This window comes from Geotrypetes seraphini, chromosome 2, assembly GCF_902459505.1.
Source record: "Geotrypetes seraphini chromosome 2, aGeoSer1.1, whole genome shotgun sequence".
NCBI lineage: Eukaryota > Metazoa > Chordata > Amphibia > Gymnophiona > Dermophiidae > Geotrypetes > Geotrypetes seraphini.
Genome location: NC_047085.1, coordinates 160,023,526 through 160,042,881, shown reverse-complemented (window position 1 = coordinate 160,042,881; position 19,356 = coordinate 160,023,526). Strand labels below are relative to the sequence as shown.

The 19,356-nt window shown below is 40.5% G+C and overlaps 1 protein-coding gene across 3 annotated transcripts in view; it reads right to left on the bottom strand.

Moving 5' to 3' along the window:
• Nucleotides 1–19,356, bottom strand: part of RNMT (RNA guanine-7 methyltransferase) — a 97,167-nt gene that overhangs the window by 34,194 nt on the left and 43,617 nt on the right. For all 3 annotated transcript variants that reach the window (XR_004538387.1, XR_004538386.1, XM_033934157.1), the window contains exons 6-10: nucleotides 15,371–15,552; nucleotides 11,849–12,013; nucleotides 9,564–9,681; nucleotides 3,788–3,889; nucleotides 616–649 (exon numbers count right to left, since the gene is read on the bottom strand). Coding sequence is in view for 1 of the 3 variants with exons in the window: in XM_033934157.1 (XP_033790048.1) it covers nucleotides 616–649; nucleotides 3,788–3,889; nucleotides 9,564–9,681; nucleotides 11,849–12,013; nucleotides 15,371–15,552 (601 nt within the window). In the remaining 2 variants the exon portion in view is untranslated. The remainder of the gene's footprint in view (nucleotides 1–615; nucleotides 650–3,787; nucleotides 3,890–9,563; nucleotides 9,682–11,848; nucleotides 12,014–15,370; nucleotides 15,553–19,356) is intronic.

Sequence of the window (19,356 nt, the reverse complement as noted above, 5' to 3'; positions counted from 1 at the left end):
ATTCACGGTTTTTCAACATTCATGGGGGTTCCTGGAACGGAACCCCCGTGAATATCGGGAGAGTACTATATATAAAATCCTTACTCCCCCAAATAGTCTGGAAACTCAGCATGCTCTTTCCTATCTGCCTGATGGGAAGGCAAATAAGTGTTTGGATTCAGTGTACTTTGTGTTTTCCCCAAAGCTTAGTGATAGATGTATCTGAATGCATGGAAAGAGTGTAGAAGTGAATCCTTGTAAGATAAGACTGCAAAAAAACAAAACAAAACAAAAAAAACCCAAAACGTATAAATGAACAGGATGGCATATGGACAGTGCACCAAGATACTTGTGCAGTAAGGTAGAGGTTGTCAGCTCTGCTTTACCATAGACTAGTTCTGCAGTCATCTATGATATTCTCTAAAAGAAGAAACAGTTTCAAATGCAATTCTTGCAAAACCAAATAGTGATTAAACATTTCATTTTATAAGGTTAGTTATTAATCTCCTGGAGGACAAACCCACTAGGTGTGGCCCAGCCTACAAAATGGCTGCCAAATACAACTGCAGATATGTTCCACTGATAACCTCCAGTGGGATATGAAACTTTATATGTAGAAAGGTATCTATTACTTACTTGCTGCTTCCCATTCAGATTTTGATAAAGTACCCTAAAAAAATAAAATAGTGAAAATAAGGAAAATGACAATAAATTATACGTTTGAACAAGCATGTGAACTTTTTCCTGAAGGGAGAAAAAGGTATTCACAAAAAAAATAAAAAATTAAACATGCATCAATTTGTGAAGCTAATAAAATTACAGTTTATTATGCACAGCTATGGAAAGAACATTAGTTAATTGAAATAGACAGCCACAACACACTGAAAACTAATGTTGGCTTTTACAAAGCTGCAGCAGAGGTTTCCACCGTGGGCCAGTAAAGTAAATGCTTTGATGCTCATAGAATTCCTATGAGCGTCGGAACATTTATCTTGCCGGCCCACAGTAAAAACCGCAGCTTTGTAAAAGAAGCACTAAGTTACATAAATTATGACTATATACCTAAGGTTTTTCATAGTCAGTTTCAATAAAAGCAGCAAGGCCTCTAGTTACTATTCTTCTGACAGCTCCAGAGATGCCACTTCTTTATGAGAATCTCTTCTGTACATCTATCAATTTGAATAATTCAGGTGAACAATCCTGACAAATGATCAAAGAAACGTCCCAGAAAGATAGGCTAAGAACTCAAGGAGCTAGATTCACCAAGGACACCAATCGTGTCCCGATCACTTTGCGACCCTGACCCGATTCACTAACGTTACTCCTGATCCGATCCGCGCATGCAAATGAGGGGGAATGGCACTAACCAAAATCAGGAATACCAACTGGGCTGGCCAATCAAAAAAGAAGTAACCGATGGGGACCATTCACTCACGTCCTTTCCGACTGTTCTGCTATCTGCCTGAAATCCCAGCTCTGAAACCATCAAAAAAGCTCCCTGCTCTCTACCGCTCTCCTCTCTTCTGCCCTGCCACCCTGCCAGCCCGTGTTTTTAACTTACGGTTTTAATCCGCGGGTTAAAAGCGGGGCTGTACTTCTCGCCACCAGCCGCGGCTGATCTCAGCATGCAGCGACACGATGCCCTGACCTGGCATTTTCCCGTTCCCTAGCGTGAGAAGAGTCGCGCTACCATTCTAGGGCAACCGTGTGTTCATGGGGCAGGGAGGAAGACAAGGGCTGGAGTGTACTCTTCTGTGCGCCTCTGTATTTTAAAAAGGTGTAGGGTTATATCTGGAAGTCCCGATCAAAAATAACTTCCACTCCCAGCATTATTATCAATACAGCCTTACTGTATAACTCGATCACCCCTCTCCCTCCAGCGCTTGTGCTGAAAGCAAGCGCATGCGTAGACCATCTACAGGCAAAGAAGATGGTCTGCACATGCGTCTTGATCACTCTGCAATGATCTGTGCAGTCGATGTGGGGCGTGCCTACGATTGCATTAATTTGCATGAGGAGGCTTGATGAATCGATCACCCAGGGAGACTCAGCCACGGATCACACAGCAAAGGTAAGCTTAGTGAATCTAGCCCAAGGTTATATAGCTTTTACATGCCTTGAGGATATATCTACTGTACCTAAATCATCCTCAATAATTTATTTAATCAATGAAAAATACACTGCCACATGACTACCTGTGGGCTTATAAGGAACTTTCTTTTTAAGTTACATGAAATTGTCCGACTTCCAGTCTACCACATACTCATACATACAAAACTTATTCCTAGCTTACATACCTCAATATTACAAGCTAATCGGTTAAGAATTAATACTTGAGTATTATAGGAGCCCTTTTACTAAAGCTTAACATGTGCTAAGAGAATTAACATACACTAAATTCTAAGCGATCCATTTTATACCCATAGAGACTCATAATCAAAACTTTTAAAACACCCAAAAACCAGCCTAAGTCCGCACTTGGACATCCTAATAGCAGGGACAGCCAATGCCGATAATAAAAATAAACTCTCTGGATGTGCAGCAGCACTTCTAAGCTGCTGTGTATCCAGAGAGCAAAAGGGCATGTTGGGAAGTGTGTTATGAGCAGGAATCGGGCAGGTTTCAAACTGGACATACCCCAGCCATAATCAAAGCTTTCCTAGAGGGAACTTAAGATGCCGGCAGTTAGACCTGTTTGAATTGCGTTTGTAAGTTCCACAAAGGTGCCCAAATTGATAAGATGACCAACGGAGGATTGAACGCATGACCTCTCCTTACTCCCCCAGTGGTCACAACCTCCTCCCACCACCCAAAGAGCAAAAAAAAAAAAAAAAGCAACAAAAACCCATAGTCATCCCATCAGCTGATTGCAGAAGAAGGAATCCCCCTTCAGTTGAGTCTGCTTCAGGGATTCCTGGCAGCTCAGCTGACGGGGATTCCCCCCTGCCAGGATCAGCTGAGCCACGGAGGGCTACACCAGCTGAGCTACACCCCTCCCCCAACATCCTTTGATATTCCCCCACATCCTTCCAACATCCTGGACCACCCCGACATCACCCCCCTCCCCCCGCCCCCGGTACCTTCAGAAGAGCAAACGGCAGGAAGGAAGCTCACTCACTCCTGCCTACAGGGCCATGTGCTGCAAATGAAGGGGCTTCCCCCTCCCAGCTCAGGTGCTGGAGATTTCTTCTGCCTTGATCAGACAAGGTGGTTGGTGGGTATGTCTACAAAACTTGCTTTTGTACGCTTTTATTTTTGAAAATGGGCAAAAAAGGTAGACGTCCTTGCTCATTTTCAAAAATAAAAGATTGACGTTTGGCAGCGCTGGAAATGGACATTTTTCCTGCTAGGTCTGTGGACGTTTTGCACAAAATGTCCAACCTCAGACTTAGGCACATTTTTGATTATGCCCCTCTTAGGCTTCTTAGCATTTAGTACATGCTAATTCTATTAGCGCACATTAAGCTTTAGTAAAAAGGCCCCCATAGTTAGTAAACTGACATAACATGTGGTGGTCTTGTTCTGCCAGTAACAGCATACCATAAAAAAAAATTAAATAGTAGGTATTTGTGATGAAACCATCACAAAAACCTGCTAAGATTTTAAAGACCTAAATGAACTTTGCTAGAAAGTTCAAAAGCTTATATAAAAGGGTATTAGTACAATTGCACATACCATATTGCTTATTCTGGGAGCAGTCTAACTAAAATTCTCCAAGTGGTCTCAGAAAGGGATATCAGTGCAACACATGATGTTAACAAATCTTTTTCATGTGTTATCAAATTTTTCCATTTATATGAGTACTTACCAATGGAGCCTTTGATTGACTATTTTTCAGGCGTTCTTTCACATGCTTGTAATCGTCTTCATTTTCAGATACAAGTTTTGAATTCTCATCTGCAGGATATTGCTGAGAGCACATAAAAGATCACTTACAATGGTATATATAGTCTACAAAAATTATCCAAGGGCACCAACATAAAGTATGCCCCACAGCATTCTGGAAAAATCCTTAAAGAAAGGATTTTCCTGGATTTTCTTATATGATGATGTAAAAATCAACCCCAAAAGGTCATTTTTTGTCTTCAAAGAATGAAAGATTAGGTTCTTACTTTTGCTATTCTTCCTTCTTGTAAATCTGCACTCTATTCCTGAATAAGTGGGCTATGCATCCCATGTCATGAGACAGCTTGTAGGAAGCCTTATTTGCATAATTTTTCTGACCCTCTCCTCTAACCTCAGGCCCTCTGGTCTCCAGTTTGTGCAAAAGCTGAGTGACATCTGTAGAGAATACAGACAGAAGGGTCCTTTGAGGTGGAAGAAGATCTCTTTTTTCTCAAAGGACCCATGGCAATAAGAGGGCATCTGTTGAAAATCAGGGGAGGAAAATTTCATGGCGACACCAGAAAATATTTCTTCACCGAAAGGGTGGTTGATCACTGAAATAATCTTCCACTACAGGTGATTGAGGCCAGCAGCGTGCCAGATTTTAAGAAAAGATGGGATTGGCATGTGGGATCTCTTCATGAAGGAAGTTAGGGGGTGGGTCATTGGTGTGGGCAGACTAGATGGGCCGTGGCCCTTTTCTGCCATCATTTTCTATGTTTCTATGTAAACAAGTCTAATCTGCTCATAACAATCATGAACAAATGAAACATATCATCAGACAGTATAAACCTGAAAGAAACTGTGCTATAAAGAGATGCAGCCTGCACTAACAGAAGGGGGCACCACAGTTAGGGTCCCCCAAGACAAAGTGCATAACATGTTCGGATGGTACTGTTAGAAAGGCTAGTCAAGAAACCATAAGTTCAGCTTATCAGTACATATCGAAGCAGACAATCGGTGAATCAGCAATTCCCAGGGCGTGTTCTAGGAAGAGAGTGTGGATTTACAAGAAAGAAGATTAGCAAAGGTAAGAACCCAATCTTTTGTACAATCCCACTCTATTTCTGAACAAGTGAGAAGTAACACAGCAGTCCTGTAGAATCAGGGTGGAACGGATGAGCCTGCTGTCAGAACTGAAGAACCGAAAGCAGCATCCTGCTTGGCCGCCACATCAAACCTGTAAAACTTCTTTAAAGTATGCAAAAGAGGACGGGGTAGCAGCTCTGAAAATCTCCTAAGGAGAAATCACCAACAACTCTGCCCATGAGGAGAAAACACCTCTAGTCGAATGAGCCCTCACAGAAAGCGGGGGTTTCTTTCTGGCAACAATACAGGCAGATGAAATAGTCATACGAATTCACCTTGAAATGGTGGTTTTTGAAACCAGCCTGCTTTTCCAGAATGGTGGGGGGACCTACCAGTACGAACAGGTGGTCGGATACACAAAACTCATTCGTGACCTCCAAATACCGCAACAAAACTCTGCACAACCCGAGGAAATAAAGGTAGGTAGCTGGACCTCCTAGTTGATGTAGAAACTAGAGACCACCTTCGGGAGAAAGGAGAGAACAGAGCGCAGAAACATGCTGGAATCTCTAATCCTAAGAAATGGATCTCTACTGGATAAAGCCTGAAGTTTGGAAACCCTACGGGGTGAAGTTAAAGCCACCAGGAAAACTGTCTTAACATTAAGGATGCCTGTTCTAAAGGCTCGTAGGGCAGACAGGTAAGCGACTGGAGAACCAGATTGAGATTCCAAGTTGGACAAGGTAGCTGCAGAGGGGGACAAAGCCACAATGCACCCCTAAGGAACCTGAGAATGTCTGGATGTGCATCTCAAGAGGCTTAGGACCAAAACAAGAAAGACCGGCAATCTGAACGCTCAGAGAGCCAACGGCCAGACCCTATCTGGAAGGAAAGCAAGAATTAGTGATACCGACAACAAGGTCGGATAAGCGTTCTTCTGGATGCATCAAGATTGATAACATCTCCAAGCCTTCACATAGGCCACTACAGTTGGCTTCTTTTTGCTGCACAAGAGACTAGCTATCACCCCTGAAGAGTAGCCTCTGCGGACTAAGGTAGCGCGCTCAAGAGCCGTGCCATAAGATCAAAGCAGTCTGGTTCCTGGAACGGAATCGGGCCCTGCATAAGGAGATGAGGAAGCATGAGCTGTAAATAAATTAATTAAAGAAATGGGTCTATACGATTCTAGCAATGTTGGGTCTTTACCCAGTTTGAGTAACACGGTGATCAAAGCTTGATTAGATAAATCTGCAAATCCCTTATCAACTGCTTGTGAAAAATAGTTCCATAAAGAACTTCCCAGTAAACCCATCTGGATCTGGTGATTTATACAATTGTAACACTTTAATGGTTCTAAGAACTTTTTCTCTGGTTACAGGAGCATTTAAGCTTGCGCTATCGGACTCGGACAAATAAGGCAAAGAAATGGAACTAAGAATTTGTTGTATCAAATTGTTTTTGTTCGGTATTTCAGCCTTGTAGAGTGTTCTATAAAAATTAACAAATAGGTCCTCAAACTTTTGTGGCTCAATAGCAATGTTGCCTGACCCATCCCTCAAGGAAGTAATATATAAAGAGCCACTCCAGTTCTTAGTCAGTCAGGCTAATAAGCACCCAGGCTTATTTCCAAACCTGTGCAACTTATAGTAAAAGAGATTATGTTGGGCTTTCTCATGGAGTAAGGTATTACGTGCCACTTGAGCAGTGGTAAATGCATTTTTATTTTGCACAGTTGAAGCAGTAAGATAAAGGAGTTTACTTTATACTTCCTCACCCTCTGCTCCAGCTCAAGGATTCTGGCAGCCAACAGGATGAGCACTGCGGAGCAGCCAACCTCCTAGAAGCAGAATGCAGCATGAGGACGCAAAGTCACTTAAAAACTTAACAGAAGAAAAAATAAACACAAACAGAAAAGACTGGCTCCTACTGGCTCACTTGTAGGAAGGCATCTAGAGACCAGAGGGCAGTCCCAAGGCAAGAGGGGAGGATCAGAAAAATTTTGTAAGTGAGGCTTCTTACAAGCAGTCTCTTGACATGGGATGTATAACTCACTTGTCCAGGAATAGAGTGGGATTGTACAAGAACAGATAAGCAAATTTTCTTATTCTCAGGACAAACAGAAAAGCAATCACAAATATGGGAATCCTAATTCATAATACACTCCCTTCTCCGTATTCGCAGTGTTTAGGGGCAGAACCGGCCTGCGAATATTGAAAATTCATGAATAACTTTTGGTCCGGCTCTGACCCACCCACGCCTCCCTCCTGGACCTTACCTGGTGGTCTAGCGGTGACACGGAGCAGAAGCAATCTTCCTACACTCCGGCCCCATGCAGAGCCATCTTCGAAAATGGCTGCCGTTGAGTTCCCATTGTAGTCTCGTGAGATCACGGGAACTCACAGCAGCCATTTTCTATGACAGCTCTGCACAGGGCAGGTGTGTAGGAAGATCACACCTGCCCCGCATCACCGCTAGACCACCAGGAAAGGTCAGTTCACTGGGGGGGGGGGGGGGTCCCAGCACAAAAAAAACGCAAATAGGTGAAACCGCGGGTCCTGAAACCGCGAATAAGGAGGGAGGAGTGTAGACTTCAACAAAAAGAGGAACATATCAACAAGACCACCAGTGGTGGAACCTTTATGTGGAGTAAAGCTTTATTTCTCTCTTTTTTTTTTTAAATCACTACTGTAACCTGGGTCTTTGTGATTTCTGGACAGAAACTGAAGTAAACTTGACTATACTTTTTTTTCCCCCCTGCAGCATATAAATTCACCTCTAACACAGATTTCTGGGAAATGTCTAGTCTTACCCATTTATGGAAAATTAGCCATATATTTTATTTCTGACCTTGTTCCAGTCAGTTTCCAATTAGATGCCTTGGAAAATAGTAAATGCTTAAGTTTATAGTTTATTCATTTGTATCCCACTTTATACAAAGCGGGTCAAAACAAATACATACACAATAGTAAACACAACAATACACACACAATAAATGAGTCACAAATAATAGAAAAAAATATATAAGCCAGGATACACGAGCAGCTTGTTGGGGGTACGTGGCCTGGCTGCCACTATTGGGGATCCTTCCCTGCCTGCTGAAGCCACTTCTAGGGATTCCTCCCTGCCCGCCCGCCCGCTGCTGAAGCCACTGCCAGGGATCCCTCCCTGCCTGTCTGAACACCCACCCCTGAAGCCATCCCTTTTATTTTGTCGGAGCTGGACTCGCTTCATCCTCTCTCAGCAGCAACTCCATGCAGGGATGTAGGCAGTGACTCACACGCTGCGTAGCTGACCCACAACCTTCTCTCCAACATCAGAATTGACATCTGAGAGGATTGTGGGTCAGCCACTTGCAGTGTGTGAACAGCTGCACGTGCCGTCCCTTCACGGAGTTGCTGCTGGGAGAGGATGGAGTGAGTCCAGCTCTGACAAAGTAAAAGGGATGCTTCGGGGGTGGACAGGGGTGGACAGCGGCGGGCAGGGATCTCTGGCGGCTTCTGTGGACGGGTCGGCTTTGGGGGAGGTGGGCAGGGATCCCCGGTGGCGTTAGCCGCTTCTGTGGACAGGTAGGCTTTCAGGGGAGGGAGGGAAGCTGCTCCAGAACTGATGGGGTCCCCTGTCACTGCTGTTAGGGTTCTGCGCATATGTCAAATCGCTCACTGAGCGATTGATCTTTCGGGTTTGCATACAAATGATTTGCACCTCTGTGCAAATTATTTGCATGCAATCTTGATAGCGCATCGATTGCTCCTGGAGAATTGGCCAAGAGCAATCTAGTCAGTATCTTCAGTGCATCCAGGCTTTTGTTCCTTAAATACATGATATGAGATACTGTAAAAACTGTTGTGTGTTTACTCAGGTTTCCTTTAATATTACATTTTGTTTAAAGATCAGAAACCATTCAGTGTGACATACTGTATGAGCAATAATGGGAAAATCAGAAGATGAGGCAAAACTTTTTTACTAACTGTATATTTTAATGTTACCACTTTATGCTCTTTGCCAACTTTCCCCAGATCCAAACTTTACTTTAAAGAATCCTTATGTGCAGAGTAAGAAAAGTAGGAAGGTTCCCTATTCTTGGTCTCTTTAATACTGGTCTAGAGAAGATCAGTAATCCCTTAGTAGTAAAGTATTACCAGTATTCAATTTGGCCCCCACACCCTTCTGAACTGATACCTTCAGCATCATCTTTCTTGCAGAGACATCTGGAGCTGGAAGGCCCTTTTAAGCTGGGCTTACAACCAGGGATGATATGCTCTAACCAAGACACATTGAATTTGCAGCAGAAGAATGCTTGGAGCTGCTTGACTTCTTTTCAGTTGTCAGAAATAGCAAAAAGCTAAATCACATATGAATAACTTTACCCTTTATACAATCACATACACAGATAGAATGTTTACCAACACAGTTATTGAAAATTTAAATTATGTAGAAGAATTCATAACATGTCCCCAAAATTCCTCTTTTATGCAACCAAATTTCTGTGTGCATTGGCAAACAGTTTGGGCAGACTAAAGTGTGTCACAGAGCATATGGACAATTATCTAGTTGAAACTAATTTTTAATTCCTGTAAGTCCTGACTAAGCTCTGGAAAATTTTACCTCTCTTTGTGCTAATAATCTATACCAAAGTAACCTGAACTCTCCTTGTTTGGCATGCTACATACCTCCAGAGCCTGCATGCGTTTTATTAGCAATTTGTGTTCCTCGTTCTTTATCTTCTCCTCAAAAAACTCTCGAAATGTCTTTTTGTAGACTAGTTTCATTTGATATTTCTTAGCCATTCTGTCAAGAGAAATGTTCATTTGCATATACAGTTTTTAAAATCCATGCACAAAAATGGTTATATTAATGCAGCATGAGCCCATTAGGACAAAAAAAAGAAAAGTCCTACTGTATTAGGAATTAGTGACATCTTATGGCTTTAAGTAGGATTGCATCTCTTCCTTACCTAAAATTACAGTGAAAAAGGCCATGAATGCAGAATCACAGAATTTAGGACACTGCTTGCTTGCTAACCGGAACAAGGGCATCAATAAGCTCCTAACCACCTGTCACATAAACACACATGTATGCATGCATAGAAATACACCCACAAGCCACAAAATCATGGACCTTAATAACTAGGCCTACATAATCCCAATTTATTATGGCCAGGTCTCATGAGTTGAGGCTTAAGGCTAGTACTACAGCCCAGGCTGTATAAAAAAAGTCAAACATTATCAACCCTCTCGGATCTGAATGTTAATGCTCATTAAATGAGTAAATTTTATCTAAATAGGTGGGAACACGGGTTTTTATTGGTTCTAGCCCTTACTCTCATTGTATGTTTAACCTTAGATCTCTTCAGTTCCTTTACACACAGACGTACTCTAAAGTTAAATTCTTCTTTTGGGGATTCTAGTTTTCATTTAAAAAACAATCCTTATTTTTATATCTATCTTCTCTCTAAACTAATAAGCAATGCATCCCATCATCATTCAGTGTCACAGTAGATCACATTAAATACTTGGCCATATACAAGTGGGAAAAAATGTGCAGAACAATGACTCATGGAATGCTTTCCAACCCCTCTGAATGTAAAATGTTGGCCAGTAGGGGTTGAATGAATTTGCATATGAAAGGCTATCTTCTCAGATACCGCACCTTCACTTTGGAATGTATATTGGTAACTATTCCTCCAGGAACTTGTCGAAACCTTTTTAAAACCAGCTACATTAACTAAACACACAGGTGCCTTCTACAGACCCCTCACGTATTCAAACTATGAGTGGTCTAATTATTTCATGTGTTGCCCCACCCAAATCAAACCAATCTAACCTTGGAGCCAAATACTAAAATATTTAAAAGAGCAGAAAGCCTAAAATCTGTAGCTCTCAATCCCAGTCCAAAGGGTCTCAAAAATCATAGAGAATAAAGTCTTTCAAAAATTAATAAACTATCTGGCATAGTGTTTAATTTAAGAGACTTTGTAATTTAAAAACTGAGGAGGGGAGAGTTCAAATATTATCCAGCTATCTTGGTCAGTATGCATGCTCCACCCTCCTGAACAGGTTCATGCAATGATGCGAGACGGAAGTCCTAAAACATGTGTAATAATACTTCTCACAAGTTTCTGATTTGTTTTCTGAGCCCGACAGTCTTTTTCTGCATTGCTCTAGGCTGATGATATGAAGGTTTAGTTTAGAATTATCTTGTAGTCCATGTAAAACACCTGCTATTGGTAAGTAACTTGGTCAAATGACAACTGAATCCCATTATTTAATACTGGTTGCTTTGTGTACTGCTTCCCAGAGCTGAACAACAATATCTGTTGTCTTGGGACAGTGGCATCCTGTGGTTAAACTGTAAAATGCATCCTTTGAAATCTGTTGACAGGAACATTAAATGGTTTCATAGATCATGAACAAGGTTTTAATTTATTGCTCATGGGAACCACACCTTTCAAACCACTCCTCTCCTTTTCTCTCTAGGCCCGAAACTCGCAGACAAAAGATATACAAATACATACAAGTACAGTGGTGCCTCGCACAGCGAACGCCTCGCACAGCGAACGCTGCACACAACGAACTTCATTTCATGATTCATACAACGAACTTCGTTTCACACAACGAAGTCGCCCGAGCTTCCACGATCGCTGCCGATGTATTGCATCCTTCCGCGCAGGCACTGCAGGCAGTCGTTAGTCACTGCGCTTAACGCGTTTCACATAACGAACTTTTCGCATAACAAACTTGCTCCTGGAACGAATTAAGTTCGTTGTGTGAGGTACCACTGTACATAGACAAATTGGGAAAAATGTCAAGAGCCAAGCTTCAGATGCTCTTCTCACATTTTCTATACTTAAGTTCTGCAAATCAATCATTCTATTTGTTTATCCAGCACTGATGATTTCTACTCCAAAAGACATCTTCATTCCAAATAATTGTAAAAGAAAAAAAAATCTACTTACTCTACAAGCAAAGGAAAATATACCAGGAATTCTGGGACATTGACCACCTCTTCCAAGTTGAAGTCATATTTGCAGCCAAATAAAGGATATTCTCCCTTTTTCTGAAACATGACTGTGTACACCTCATTCCCAAATGAGTCTGTATCTGAAGCTTCTAGTCGTTTTCTGTGGAAAATGGGGGAAAAATAATCTGTTTTTTCAAACAAAACATAGAAACAAAACTGCTTACCTGTAGCAGTAGCAGGTCAGTCACATTATCGTATGTGTAGCCAAGAAGAATGAACTTTCTAGAGCTTTCTGTTAAGAACATAAGAATTGCCATACTAGGACAGACCAAAGATCCATCGAGCCCAGTATCCTGTTTCCAATAGTAGTCACAAGTATCTGGCAAGTTCCCAAGGAGTAAAACAGATTTTATGCTGCTTATCCTAGGAATAAGAAAGATTTTCCCCAAGCTTTAAAAAAATCTGTGGCTGTTCTGCAGATGTCTGGCAATTCTGTATGTTAAAACCACCAGATTAGTTTGTCCTGAAAAGGAGCATGATTTCAGATAGAGCAAGACTGTGTGAAAAAGTTGTACTTTCTATAGCAAAATTCACCTGCTACCATATATGCATAAAACTTGCACATTTAAGTGCTATCAGCTAAAAAGCAGTAAAATTCTTCATAAAATGCTTTAGAGTTCAAACATGTACTTTCTACTGGTTAGTTATATGTTTAGAATCTGAATGGCACGTGGACAGCCCAAGGTTCCTGAGGAAGGCCGTAGAGGCCGAAACACATGTGTCGAGTCATCACACAAGACTTTGTGATTTGTGCAATACAATTGCATACCAACATTTCTTCTGACCTCCGCTGTGCTTGTTGGGTACAATTCTGGAGACCACACATCCACAAAGATGTAAACAGGATGGAGTCGATTCAAAGGAAGGCTACTAAAATAGTCGGTGGTCTTCATCATAAGGCTTATGGGAACAGACTTACAGATCTTAATAAGTATACTTTGGAGGAAAGGCGAGAGATGGGAGACCTTTAAATACCTACATGGCATAAAATGCACAGGAGGCAAGTCACTTTCATTTGAAAGGAAGCTCTGAAATGAGAGGGCATAGGATGAAGCAGTAATCTAAGAAAATATGTTTTTACAGAAAGGGTGCATGGAACAGTCTCCTGGTAAAGGTGGTGGAGACAAAGACTGTGTCTTAATTCAAGAAAGCGTGGGACAGGCAGGTGGGATCTCTTAGGGACAGTAGGAGATAGTGGATACTGCGGATGGGCAGACTGGAGTGGCCATTTGGCCTTTATCTGCCGTCATGTTTCTATGTTCTTATGTGGGTTGGTTGAAGTTGCCCAGAAATGTAGATGATGTGGGGTATAAATTTTTTTTTTTAAATAGTAAAAATATACATTTAAAACAATTATTCTCCCAAGACAAAGAACACTCACATGTTCTAGAGATTAGAATCGATAGGCTCACAACAGGCACAATAAACATCTTTGAGAAAGAAAATCTTTGAATGATTGAATTCAATCTACCTATGATGTGAGCAATTGCTTTCATACCACTGGAGACGACAAACAAAAGAGCTAAAAGAAGCATGCAGGTGAGATGCAATCTTCTCAATACAGTAAACACAAGCCCCATGTACAGAACACAATGTTTTTAAAGATTGCTAAAACCCATATGTATTAAATGTGCACGGGCGGACAGTACTTTTGGACATGCTTTTTGGGAATGTCCCGTTGTCCAAAGATTTTGGCAACAGATAGTGACATATTTATCTACCTTAGTGGGCAAACCCATACAGGGTTCCCCTTTACAGTTAATGCTGATGTCCCCAAAGCCTACAGCAATATGGCAAGGGGACATATAATCTTATGTTGAAAACTGAGCCTTCTAGCCATGAAAATTATTCTGCAGAATTGGACGGTGGCAGAACCACCAGCATATTGGCACTGGCGTAATAGTGTCCATCAACTGATTATATGGGAAGCCCGAGATGCCAGAGGGTCCCGGAAATGGAAGATTCTTTTTAGCAGATATGGGACCCTTAGGGACCCAAAGGGTCATAGTTTGTTGTTACATATACTGGATTGAGTCCTTTTAGGATCAGCAAGGGTGAGATAGGGGAGGAGGCGGGTTGGGGGGAATGCTCTGTCTCAGTATGCAGGGAGGTATTAAGTGTTTAACTTTGTTCTACCCTATTGTTAAGGGGGGACCGTATTTAATTTGTTATATGAAAATTTGATGACCCTGGAGCAGCGGTTATTTTTTTCTGTGTAACTTTTTGTTGCTGTTGGCATTGCTGTTCTTAACATAAGAACATAAGCAATGCCTCCGCTGGGTCAGACCTGAGGTCCATCGTGCCCAGCAGTTCGCTTATGCGGTGGCCCAACAAGTCCAGGACCTGTGCAGTAATCCACTATATATACCCCTCTATCCCCTTTTCCAGCAGGAAATTATCCAATCCTTTCTTGAACTCCAGTACTGTGCTCTGCCCTATTATGTTCTCTGGAAGCGCATTCCAGGTGTCCACCACACGTTGGGTAAAGAAGAACTTCCTAGCATTCATTTTGAATCTGTCCCATTTCAACTTTTCTGAATGCCCTCTTGTTCTTTTATTTTTTGAAAGTTTGAAGAATCTGTCCCTCTCTACTCTCTCTATGCCCTTCATGATCTTGTAAGTCTCTATCATATCCCCTCTAAGTCTCCTCTTCTCCAGGGAAAAGAGAGCACAGTTACTTACCGTAACAGTTGTTATCCAGGGACAGCAGGCAGATATTCTCAACAGTGGGTGATGTCACCGACGGAGCCCCACAGCGGACAGCCTCGAAAGCAGTGCAGCACTCAGAAACTCTTAAAAAAGATCTTCAAGCAAGTCTGCTTTCGAGGCTGTCCGCTGCGGAGCTCCGTCAGTGACGTCACCCACTGTTGAGAATAAGCTGCCTGCTTGTCCTGGGATAATCCCAGTTTCTCCAATCTCTCAGCGTATGAAAGGTTTTCCATACCTTTTATCAGACGTGTCGCTCTTCTCTGAACCCTCTCGAGTAACGCCATATCAAGAGGGTTCAGAGGAGAGTGACATGTTTGATAAAAGGTATGGAAAACCTTTCATACGCTGAGAGATTGGAGAAACTGGGACTCTTTTCCCTGGAGAAGAGGAGACTTAGAGGGGATATGATACAGACTTACAAGATCATGAAGGGCATAGAGAGAGTAGAGAGGGACAGATTCTTCAAACTTTCGAAAAATAAAAGAACAAGAGGGCATTTGGAAAAGTTGAAAGGGGACAGATTCAAAACGAATGCTAGGAAGTTCTTCTTTACCCAACGTGTGGTGGACACCTGGAATGCACTTCCAGAGGGCGTAATAGGGTACTGGGGTTCAAGAAATGATTGGACAATTTCCTGCTGGAAGTGGCATTGTCATCAATAAAATTGTTCTAACATAAAAGATTACTAAAACCTAGCAATATAATATTTTTTCAGGTACACAACATTTCAACATGAAGAAGCACTTACACAATTTCAAAGCCATTTGGTGTTGTGCCAATGAAATAGCCTCCAGGACAGAGCCTCTCACAGGCGTTTCTGAGCATCATATCTGCTTGTTCATATGTCTCAAATGAATAGTGGTAAACAAACTGGCAACTGCAGATGTCAAAGGAAATTCTTGGATCACTGTATTTGTCAGTCAGAAGCTCCTGAAACACATTTGAAAAATGAACAGGACTATTTTTTTTTTATAATTCTTTATTCATTTTTAAACTTTCAGCAAGTGCACAATATAAGTAATACATAGATTTACTAACATCACTTGATAAATCTATCAAGATCATAACAAAGGTATATATATCTAAACCCTTCTTCCCTCCTCCCTTTCCATACAATTATTTAATTGAATCAATCTTTGTCATATTTCTTTTTTACATTTTTATTTTTATTTTTTTTCATTTATATAAACCCTCCCCTTTCCCTTCCAATCATAAATAATGTTAAGAAAATGGTGTTTATTCATTACAAAACAATGTCAATGGCCCCCATATTTCATTAAACCTTTTATAATTTCCATTTTGTATTGCTATTGAACGTTCCATTCTATATATGTGACATAGTGAATTCCACCAGAAATTAAAATTAAGTCTTGTGTGATCTTTCCAATTTGTAGTAATATGTTGCATGGCAACTCCTGTCATAATCAATAAAAGTTTGTTATTACTTGCCGATATCTGACTCTTTTTCCTCATAGATATGCCAAATATCACAGTATCATAAGTTAATGCTACAGGATTATCTAATAAAGAATTTATTTGATCCCAGATCGAATTCCAAAAGGCTAATATATAGGGACAGAAAAATAAAAGATGATCCAAAGTCCCTACTTCAAGCTTACAATGCCAGCATCTATTAGACATTGAACTATTTAATTTTTGTAATCTAACAGGGGTCCAAAATGCTCTATGCAAAAGAAAAAACCAAGTTTGTCTCATAGATGCTGACAGTGTACATCTTATTCTCCAAGACCAAATTTGTGGCCATTGAGATGCCAAAATTTGATGTTTAATCTCAATGCTCCAAATATCCCTAAGACCATTTTTAGGTTTTTTATTAACCAATTCACTAATAACTTTATACCACTGTGCGGCCTGGTGACCCAGAAAATCTGCCTGGAAGCATAAAAATTCCATGCTGTATTGAAAATTTAAAGTTTTCCATTCAGGGAACCCTGCCTGAATGGTCTGCTTCAATTGCAACCATTTATAAAATTGTGATTTATTCAGTCCAAATTTATTTTGCAATTGTGTAAACTCAAGCATCTTTCCATTTGAAATAACATCATTTAAAGTTCGTATTCCTGCATTTAACCAATGCCTCCAGACAATCTTAGTTCCGCCAATCTGAATCTTGGAGTTTAGCCATATATGTCGATTTACTAATAGGAATTTCAGTTAAATTACTTACATATCTTAGAGTTTTCCATGTATCTAATAAAAGTTTATTTTCTTTATACAATCTGGGCATCTTGATACTGAGAATGTGACAAAGATGTAAAGGAGACAGGAGTCGCCATTCCAAGTATAACCAATCTGGAATGTATTCAATGAGATTTGGGAGGACCCAATACATACCTTGACGTAAAATATAGGCCTGATGATACCTATAGAAATTTGGGAAATTTACCCCACCCTCCTTAATTGATTTCTGTAAAGATACCAAAGCAATTCTAGGACTATTAACATGGCAGATGAACAGATGTTTTGCTTCCATGGGCTCTGATGCAATCTATCAGCGTCTTAAAAAATTATATTTTATATTTAGATTTTATCTACAAAGATTTCTGTTGCTGCTGCTATTCCACCATATCCCCCATTCCCACCACCACAGACAGACCTCAGACCTCAACCAAGAGCACAGTTCTTAGAGAAACCAATTTTTCCAAAGCACTGGAATCTTATAGTGTAATCAATTAACTGAGTCACTGGTTTAAGGACAGGAAATAGAACAGGCCTAAATGGTTCAATTTTCAATAAAGAGGGGGCGTGGCTTGGACGCGACTCAGATGGTCGGGTGAACGACTAGCTCCGTGTAAACAAGCCAAATTAAAGAAAAACTACAAAAATAATCAAAATCTAAAAAGAAAAAAGAGGATTTAACAACTTATTATGGCATCCAACAAACAAAATAAAGGAGAACAAAAAGCTGGAGGATCTGGATTAGGAAGTAATAAAAGATCAAAACCGGAACCCTCAACTCCTCCCTTGAATATACCGTTACCATCTGATGAAAGCCCCGACGTTATGGAGGAATTAAGACAAATAAAAGAAATTGTTCTAGACAGCAATAAAAAATTGCAAAAGGCAATGGACGATGCGGCATTACTCACCAAGAGAGTAGAGGTAACAGAAAATAGAATAAATATTCTGGAAGAAAACTCAGAACAAATAAATATTGAAATGAGACAAAATAAAACATTATGGAAAGAAATATCAGAAATAAAAAGGGATCTTGAAGACAGTAGAAATCGCGAACGTAGAAATAATTTACGTATTATCGGGATGCCGGAAGGGGTAGAAAGAAATGACCCCATTACCTTCTTACAGAATTTTTTACCTAAAGTGCTCCCATTGAAATTTAAAACAGCTTTAGAAATTGAAAGAGCACACCGGATTCCAACCCAAAGGAAAAATACACAACTGGGTCCAAGAACTTTAATTTTCAAATTGCTCAGACATCAACAAGCAGTAGAAATCAGCCAACTAGCCAAAGAAAATAAAAATCTAAAATGTCAAGACGCAATAATACATATCGTCCCTGACTTCGCTAAAGAAACTGCAATGAAAAGAAAACAATTCTTGGACATGAGACCACAATTAAAATCAATGGGGGCTAGATATGGTCTTTTATATCCGGCGATAATGAAAATAACTATCAATAATACAACCCAAAATTTCTCAGACCCCAAAAAACTACAAGATTTCATAGAACAAAATGAACAACCTATGTCTTCTTAAAAGTAAGTGAACATATCACATTTAATTTTAATTTCTATACAATATATATACTTTTAACTATGAATTAAATGACTTACAAAAATTTTACAGTTGAAAAATAAATTTAAAAAAAAAAAAAAAAAATTCTGACACAACGGACAAAAATCCACGAGGATGGAATTATATTTGAATATATGGAATGTTCTTGTAAAATAACAAGGAAAGAACACTTCATACGAGTTAACGTAAAGTCAAAATTCTTAACTAATTTCCATAATAAGATTCTACAAAATGAAATAAAACAAACTTACAAGAGATGTCACGAGGATGGAAGACTTCCGTTTGAGGTTCTGACGCAGAACTCTGCTTATATAGCTCATTGACTTGGAGTGCACTGTCTGCTGATTGGAAAAATAAAAGGGGCGTTGCTTCGCGAGGAAAGAAAGGAGAAAGAAAAAAAAAAAAAAGACTCCTCCATTTAAAATAAAGAACATAGACTTATGGACAGAGACTTGATAAGATCGGACAAGACAAGCATGGAATCTACGTCTGAAGAATGATAGACTGTGTCCGGATAGCTAGGGGAGACCCAGCAATGGTCGAGATCGAAGAATGGAGGCGGCTAAAGGGTTGTTTTTAAATTTTGGTAATGGTGACAACAATGACAGAGGTTGAGGGACGTGAATTTCATGGAGAATGATGGGCTGGGACGGAGCGGACAGAAGAGATATTGAGCGAACTCTCCGACAGAGGGGAAATTCTGTTGTTGCCAACATTGCTGTCTGCTATCATTTCCCCAATGTCAGAATACAGGAATCAATGGTGGATACATTACTTTTCATTGCCTCTGCCTGACTCATATATACCAGACTTGGAAAGCGAGGATTTGGTCATCGTCTACACAGCCTGAGATCGAATGTCTTTGATCCAGAGTCCCACCGTTTACCAGCCCGTTTTCTCTTCAAGGCTTAATGCCGGTAAACTCATAAACAACAAAACAGAGATCTCCTATCTACC